At 45.7% G+C, this 7,900-nt stretch overlaps 1 protein-coding gene across 1 annotated transcript; it reads left to right on the top strand.

Annotated features, from left to right (window-relative positions):
• Positions 1–571: 571 nt before the first annotated feature.
• On the top strand, positions 572–4,278 carry LOC125507961 (OVARIAN TUMOR DOMAIN-containing deubiquitinating enzyme 5). The gene is made up of 2 exons (XM_048672504.1): positions 572–919; positions 3,227–4,278. Exons 1-2 carry the CDS (start codon positions 798–800, stop codon positions 4,089–4,091), a joined length of 987 nt encoding a protein of 328 aa, XP_048528461.1. The 5' UTR covers positions 572–797; the 3' UTR covers positions 4,092–4,278.
• The last annotated feature ends 3,622 nt before the right edge of the window (positions 4,279–7,900 follow it).

Genomic DNA, 7,900 nt, shown 5'->3' with positions numbered 1-7,900 from the left:
AATACAACCTGGCAATCAAAATTATATGTTCGCCTAGGTTGTGCCTAGGGCATTTAAGCACCACTTAGGCGCTAGGCGAAGGTCAACCGCCTCGCTTACGCCTAGCACTTTTTCCAACCCCGGTTCGGCTACTCCTACAAGAAACGCATGTGCTCCGCCAATGACAAGTGTCTAATTTGGTGAATAATTTTGCACTCCATACTTCACACTTTTTTTGAATTTCTATGATGCATGAATGTGTTGATGATTGGTCTATTGGCGAATGTGTATGATGTACGAATGCATATTTGAATGTCTTGATGATTGTTAGTCAACTTTGAACATGCTGAAATATAAATGTCAAGATGGGTATTTTTAAAACTCGGGATGCGGGTACTGTACGAATATAAATTTAGACAGAAATATTGAGACGGTTGCGGGTTTAGGCACACGTTACTCATACCCATACTGCCATGTTGATGGCTATTGCGGCCGGTGCCGGTGGAACTGAGAAAATTTCCGCTTATGAAGAGTTTGAGCGTCAGTTAGGTTTCCAGCGCACACGACCGCGCCTTAGTCTATCGTCGTGTCCAAATATCGCGTAGCTTCCGGACCTGGGCCCCCAAAGTTAACCCACCTTTGGCTCCCCAGCTCTTCGTCCTGGCCGGAGTCTCGCGCCGCCGAAAACCCTCCTCCTCCCGCCGGAGCCTGCCTGCTATCTCGGGCCGAGGGAACTCTTCCTCCTCCCACCCATCCACCCGGACGCGGTTCCTCTCGCTGGTAAGGCAGCCCTAGCCGGCTAGGCCCGCGCCAAGCCGATGGACGAAACCCTAGCCGCAGAAGCCGGTGCCGCCGCCGCCGCCGCCGCCGCCGCGACGGAGGAGAAGGCGGTCCCGGAGCGGGAGACGGAGACGCTTGAGGAGGTCATCTCGAGGCATAGGTTAGCCTCCCTGACCTTGCTCTGTTTCTTAGCGCTTTAGGCTCTATTTTAGCTGGGATGTGGATTTGTTAATCGCTAACTAGTAAGCTTGTTCGCTGGTTTTGTGCGAGATGCGCGTTGGTCTTGTTGATTTACGAGGCTGCGATGGTCCTAGCCATGCGTTTAGTGATAATTCTGGTCGTGCCTGTGAGGAAACAAAGATTAATTTTTCTCATAACTTATATTAGTTCATTAGATTTGTTGTTTAAGTTTGTCCCTGGAATAAGAGAAGCTGAGAAAGATGACACTTTCATCTTAACCACTAGTAATCTTGGGTTTTGCTTCTGAGCGAGCAAGTTCACAGTTTGCAGAGCTAGCATCTTATTATGTTACTAAGGCATTTTGATTATATGTGTTTCTACACTGTTTTTTCTAGTTTTCTATCAGTGTTGCATTGAATTATCTTGGGAAGTTGAGATAACATGTGTCCCTGTTCCTAGATGGCTATAATTCCTCTTAGGCTACTTGAACTAAAACTCTCATTAACACATGAAAATAGGTCACCTGTACAACAGTGCATATAAGTTGCACATAAGGCATGCAAGTGATGTAAGCCTGACTTTTATGTCTTTCATGTAATAATTGAAACGCTAAATTTGATCTGTTTAGCGACTGGCTACATGTTGAAGGTATCTTTTATGTCCTTCTGATTAATGAATGATGCCTAATGCCCAATATTAGCATCCTCGTTTCACATAGTGAAGTTTTAGTTAAATATAGCCGTACAATGGAAGTTTATTCTTGTTTAGATCTATTTGTATATACGCTAATGTCATAGACCAGTGTGCCTTGCTGCTAGGGTGACTGCAACTTAGCAGTACTAACACTCGGATAATTTACTCTACACTTAGCACTTAGCAGTAGTGTTTCGAGGAGGTCATCTTGAGGCATCAGTTAGCCTCCCTGACTTTGTTCTGGTTCTAAGCGTTTAGGCATTTAGCTGACATGTGGATTTGGTTAATCTTAATTAAGCTTGCTCGTTGGCTTTGTGCGAGATGCATGCTGCTCTTGTTGAATTAGGAGGTTGCAATGGTCCGAGCCATGTGTTTAGTGATTATTATTGGTCCTGCCTGTGAGAAAACGAAGATATAATTTATCAGGGTTTTAGTTCACAACTTTGATCAGTTCATTATAAATTTGTCGTTTTTGTTTGTCCCTGGAATAAGAGAAGCTGAGAAAGATGACATTTTCATATTTACTACTATCTTGGGTTTTGCTTCTGAGCGAGCAAGTTCACAGTTCCATAGAGCATCTCATTAGGTTACCAACGCATTGTGATTATATGTGTTTCTACACTACCTTTTTGGAAACCAATACGCCCGGTTTTGCATGACCGATCAACGGTTGAGAGCCTGTCACGTGCTATGGACAGGTGCAGCATGTTGGCGCATTATCTTAACCGTACTAGTTTCCCTATCAGAGTTGCATTGAATTATCGAGCGAAGTTGAGATCACATGTTTCCCTGCACCTAGATGGCAATAATTCCTCTTACGCTACTTGAACTAAAACTCTCATTAACACATGAAAATAGGTCACCAGTACAACAGTGCAGTGCATGTAAGTTGCACATAAGGCTTGCGATGGAAGCCTGACTACTATGTCTTTCATGTAATAAATGAAACGCTATATTTTATCTGTTAAGGGCTTTTCACAGGAAACATACACCAGATACATGTTTCAGGTATCTAGGAGTTCCTTCATTGATTGATGATTAATGAATGATGCCTAGTGCCCTACTATAAGCGTTCTCATTTAATAGTGTGAAGTTTTAGTTAAATGCAGCCATACAGTGCAAGTTTCTCCCTCTTTAGGTGTATCCGGTATATGCTGCAGTATGTCATAGACCAGTGTGCCTTGCTGCTAGGGTGACTGCGACTTAACAGTAGTAACATTCGTTTCTGTACAGGACTACCCAGATTGCTTTGACAGTGGAATATTTCATGTGTTGAAATACAATAGTTAATTCTGTCCAAATTCTAAATTTGAGATAATATCATGTAAGTTATTTGCCATCAACTGTCTTATTTTAAACCAACTAATTTGAAGGATGATGGATGATTTTGTTATTAGGGTGAGCACTTGTAAGAGTTCTTGGCTTAGCTTTAGTTAATCTGTTGAAAATTGAAACATGTCAACAATGAATAAATAAATGTGATTCATTTGTTACTTTGTTTTCATTGTTAAATTGTGCTTGTGTAGCTCACGTCTCATCCTTAATTTATTTTCCTGGTATGTCTAAGAATGATTACTTTTTATATATGTAACAGGAAGGAGAAATCCAAACTCCAGGATAAGGAAACAAGTCTGAAGAAAGCAGCTGCCAAAGGCAGCAAAGCTGAGCAGAAGGCCAAGAAAAAGCAGGTCGAGGAAGAGATATCGCGCCTCTCAGCTGCATTAGAGGCGAAACATGCTGCAGAGCTTGCTACTTTTGGGTACAAACCCGCAGAAAGCTCTGAAAAGGGGAACCTCGACACATTGGTGAAGGCCATAGCTGGCGTTTCTGTTTCTAGCAATGCAGATTCCGCGAAGCCGGGGAAGGCTGCAAAACGGCGAGAGAAAAAGGCAAAGGAAGAAGCTGCTCGAGAGCAGCGAATTCAAGAAGAACAAACCAATCTTGTCAGTGATCGCATGTTAGAAGACGGGAAACTTGGAAGGAGGCTTGAGCCCTTGGGGCTGACCATTCATGAGATAAAGCCAGACGGCCATTGCTTGTACCGTGCTATCGAGAACCAGCTGTCACTCCATTCCAAGGGCACTACACAGTACAATCACCAGGAGCTACGGCAAATGACAGCCAAGTATATGAGAGAGCATGCCGCAGATTTCCTCCCATTTTTCCTATCGGAGGGCAAAGCCGAATCTGGACCAGACCCCTCGGAGAGCTTTGAAAAGTACTGCGAGGAGATGGAGTCCACCGCTGCTTGGGGTGGGCAACTCGAGCTTGGTGCTCTGACACACTGCCTAAAGAAGCACATCGTCGTATACTCTGGCTCCTTTCCGGATGTAGAAATGGGCAAAGAATACAACAAGTCAGGACCAGGAGGTGACCCTAGCATCAGGCTTTCCTACCACAGGCATGCCTATGGCCTCGGCGAGCACTACAACTCGGTGATACCCACTGAGTTATCTTGAGGCAGGAAACCAAATGTACTTGGCATGTGTTTATCCATGAGAAGTCTTTCTGGTCATTCTCTGGTTGAGTGTACCAAATCATAGAATATGTTTAAATGGGATTTTACTTCCCAAACAATTTTGCCTGTAAAACGGTTTTGTTTACTTATTTTGCTGTGGCTGCGTACTGTGTTGACTCTTCTCATCAGCTATAGTATGTTTCCTTCCTATAAATTACTGATATGCATTTGCCTCTGTACTTCTTGTTTGCTTACTTATAGTTATAGAAAGGCAAAGGCAATCAGCATTGTCATCGTTACTTTGGGTTGGTAGCTAATTACCAGCTTCTATTTGGTTCAGTTTGCTGCAATCAGAAATCATAGATCGGCGGGGACAGTATCTTGGCTCCTGGGAAATCATATGCATGATCCTGGACAAACAGTAAAATTGTGAAAAGTAGTTTAAAAATTCCGAACATACATGTCCGTATCTTGATAAAATTACATCTACGGTAACTGTCTCTAGGGTTTAGTTTGGTCACATGAAGTTACGGTCACTGGACTCGCTGAACCGGGTTAGCGTACGGTAACTCGTATCATTTCAGCTCGTATTTTGCACACGTGGACGTATTTGACCCAAAAAACAGTTTGACTCGCCACCTGTACATGACACGTCCATTTCATAAAGAAGTGAGCGTGGACGTATTTAACCCAAAAAACGATTTGACTCGCCACCTGTACAGGACACGTCCATTTCATAAAGAAGCGAGCGACCACTTTCCTAAAAAAAAGAAGCGAGCGGCCACGGCGTAGTTTTGCATATTCCCCCTGCCCATTCAGGACGGCTCGGCTTCTCCCCAGAATTCATATCGCCGTCTAAGGAAAGAAAGGGGAGGCGATCGTGGGAGGTGATCGGCTAGGGTTTCGTCACCGCTGACGGAGCCATACGCCGATGGAGCAACGACGGCCCACGGGTTCGCCGACGAAGCGAGCTAAACCATGGTGCCTCGTCGCCGCGCGGAGGGAGACCCACCCCCTGTCTACAATAAGCATCTCTGAAACTCTGAAACCCTTTGTAAAACCCCCAACCCTTCTCTCTGAAAGTCGTTAATCTCACGGTTTAGATGGTGCGCACTTGTATTTCCTTTTAGATAGTTGATATTATTGCTAGTGTTTGTTCTAGGGCTTTTGTTCTGCTAGCGATTTTTGCTTGTTAACCTAGCATTAATATCGTTCTGTTCATGTGCAGAAACAATTGACTATGCATCAAATTTTAGTCTTTGCATCAATTTCGATGGTTATTTCATTGGAGTTGGTAAAAATCATGCATATGTGAACGGAAAAAGCATATGGTATGATTATGTTGAGGGGGATGCACTGACTGTGGATAAGTTGGAAGATTTAGTAGAACAAGTAGGATATGAAGTTCAGAGAAGACTACACATGTATTACTGTGCCTGGGAAACCAATGAACGAAGGAGGCCTTGTGAAGATAACTTGCAATGACAGTTGTTTGAACATGAGGGCACATGTGACATTTGGACACAAGTACCTGCAGATGTATCCTGTACAGGTGGCGCTCACTTCTTTATGAAATGGACGATGTGTCATGTACAGGTGGCGAGTCAAATCGTTTTTTGGGTCAAATATGTCCACGTGTGCAAAATACGAGCCGAAACGGTACGATTTACCGTACGCTGACCTGGTTCAGCGAGTCTAGTGACCGTAACTTTATGCTTAGTGAATACAGTGACCAAACTGAACCCTAGAGACAAGTTCAGTTACTGTAGATGTAATTTTCTCCCGTGTCTTCTATGAAATGGCATATATTGTGATCTGAAAAAGACATCAGTAATATTTGACAAGCCAGTATTCTTTTGACAGGTACTCCCAACGTATGAGCGATGAAACAAATGTTGGAGATACATGAAGAACAAACACCAATGCAGGTAAATGGCCACATCTCACATAGCTCGAGGCCATTGTGGCCAAGGCAACCATGGCATGTTACGCAAGTTTCAAGTAACCTCATCTAGAAGCAAAAGTTTCAAATAACCATGCTGCCTGCAGTGGCACTGCAGAAGCGCAGACTATGCCATCATGCATGCATGTGTATAGCTGAAGCTGGCAACAGAAATGCAGGTGCTGCACTGATGGACAAGGTTTCTGAGGAACATTGATGTGATTTTGTAGGGCATGCGAAAGCTGATGATAACATGCAGATTATGGTGAAAATCAAAAATACAAATGACCTAGGAAACAACGGCATCTTAGATGCATTTCAATCGCTGGTCTGAGATCTCAAGGGACCAAAAACATTACGCCTTCTATCTCGTTAAGTCGGCAGAATCTGAAGAATGATTCCTATTAGACGTATGATAGGAAGTGTTTCCCTACTAGTAACCTCTTTTTCATTTTTAGAGGTGTGACTAGTCGTCTAGTCTACCGCTACCCTAAAATGGGCCTAGCTCTCGCGGTGGTCCTCATCCGGGTCGTGGTGGCCACCGAGGGGCATGTTTACGCCGTCAATGATGGCGAAGCTACAGCATTGCCGTGTGAGACATGCAACACAGGCATACACACGTGGCTCCAAAGCGATCTGTGCCAGCTTCACTTGACCGCTGGAGCTGACCGTAACTTTCACTCTCCATCAAACATGGAAGGTTCCAGTTCAAAAAAAAAACATGGAAGGTTCTGAAGACTATTCCATGACAAGTACTAGGTGCTCAGTCTTTTTCTCCTTCACATGTTCTTTTTTTAGAAAAGGAGGATGATCCCCGGCCTCTGCATCTGGGAGATGCATACGGCCACTTTATTGATTATTTTCAAGGACCTTACAAAGTATTACAACAATGTGCCTGAATCCACCATCTTGGCAACATATGCCACTATTCCTATCCAAAATGATGAAGGGGTGCTAGCTGGGCCACTACCCAAACCACTCACCTAAGCCTAACATCAAAAGCCGGAAGCCGAAACTCATTCGGAAGCCCCAGCCGAGCCACATACCGGGTCTGGGGCACAATCCGGTCAGACGCACTCGTGTGTCGTCGCCGCCATCTTTCACAGGTCTTCAGATCATATTGAGGCTTCTACCTTGTCTGACCACTCTGCCATCGACGTCACCATGACGCCAGACAGCAACCTCCTCCTGCGCGAGCCCATCTCCGCACGTCGGACGCCGAGTCTCCACAGCACCATGCCATCGATCTCCGCCGCCATCAAAGTTTGGGATGAAACACCGCTCCACCATCCCTCCAGCCAGCACTTGCTCCAAGACGATGCCCCCAGAAGGGAAAGCGATAGAACATCATCATCATCCGATCCGGAAGACCCAGATCTGGGGTTTCCCCCTGAGCACCCCGAACCTGATGGCGTAGACTGCCAACGATGCCTCGACCATCGGCAGTAGCTCCACCAGACGAGCATCGCCTACGTCGCCGCAGCCTCCAAGATGAAGCTGACCAGAATGCATGTGTCGACACCGAACCGCCGCCACTTCCACCGCTGCTTGAGCAGCCCCCGAGCAACGCCTTCAGGAAGGAGCACGCCACCGTGGTGTCGTCGTCGCTTGGAACAGGGGGGTCTGAGGTTTTCACCTGAGCTCCTGGGAGGGGTGGAAGGAAGGATATCCTCTTCGCAGCCTCCAACGAGGGAAGCAACAGCCAAAGGCATTGCCATCGGAGTGGCCGCCACGCCGGCCAAGAATTCCCCTGGAACCCTTCCAACCACCGGATCTGCAAGGCCAGCACCCAAGAACGATGACCGAAGCCACCAAGGACCGGATCCGCTACAGATCGGAGTAGATCGGGGTCGAGGACAAACATCACC

The sequence above is a fragment of the Triticum urartu genome, chromosome 5 (assembly GCF_003073215.2).
Source record: "Triticum urartu cultivar G1812 chromosome 5, Tu2.1, whole genome shotgun sequence".
Lineage (NCBI taxonomy): Eukaryota > Viridiplantae > Streptophyta > Magnoliopsida > Poales > Poaceae > Triticum > Triticum urartu.
Note: the sequence above shows the minus strand (reverse complement) of the source record. Positions and strands in the feature narration are given on the sequence as shown.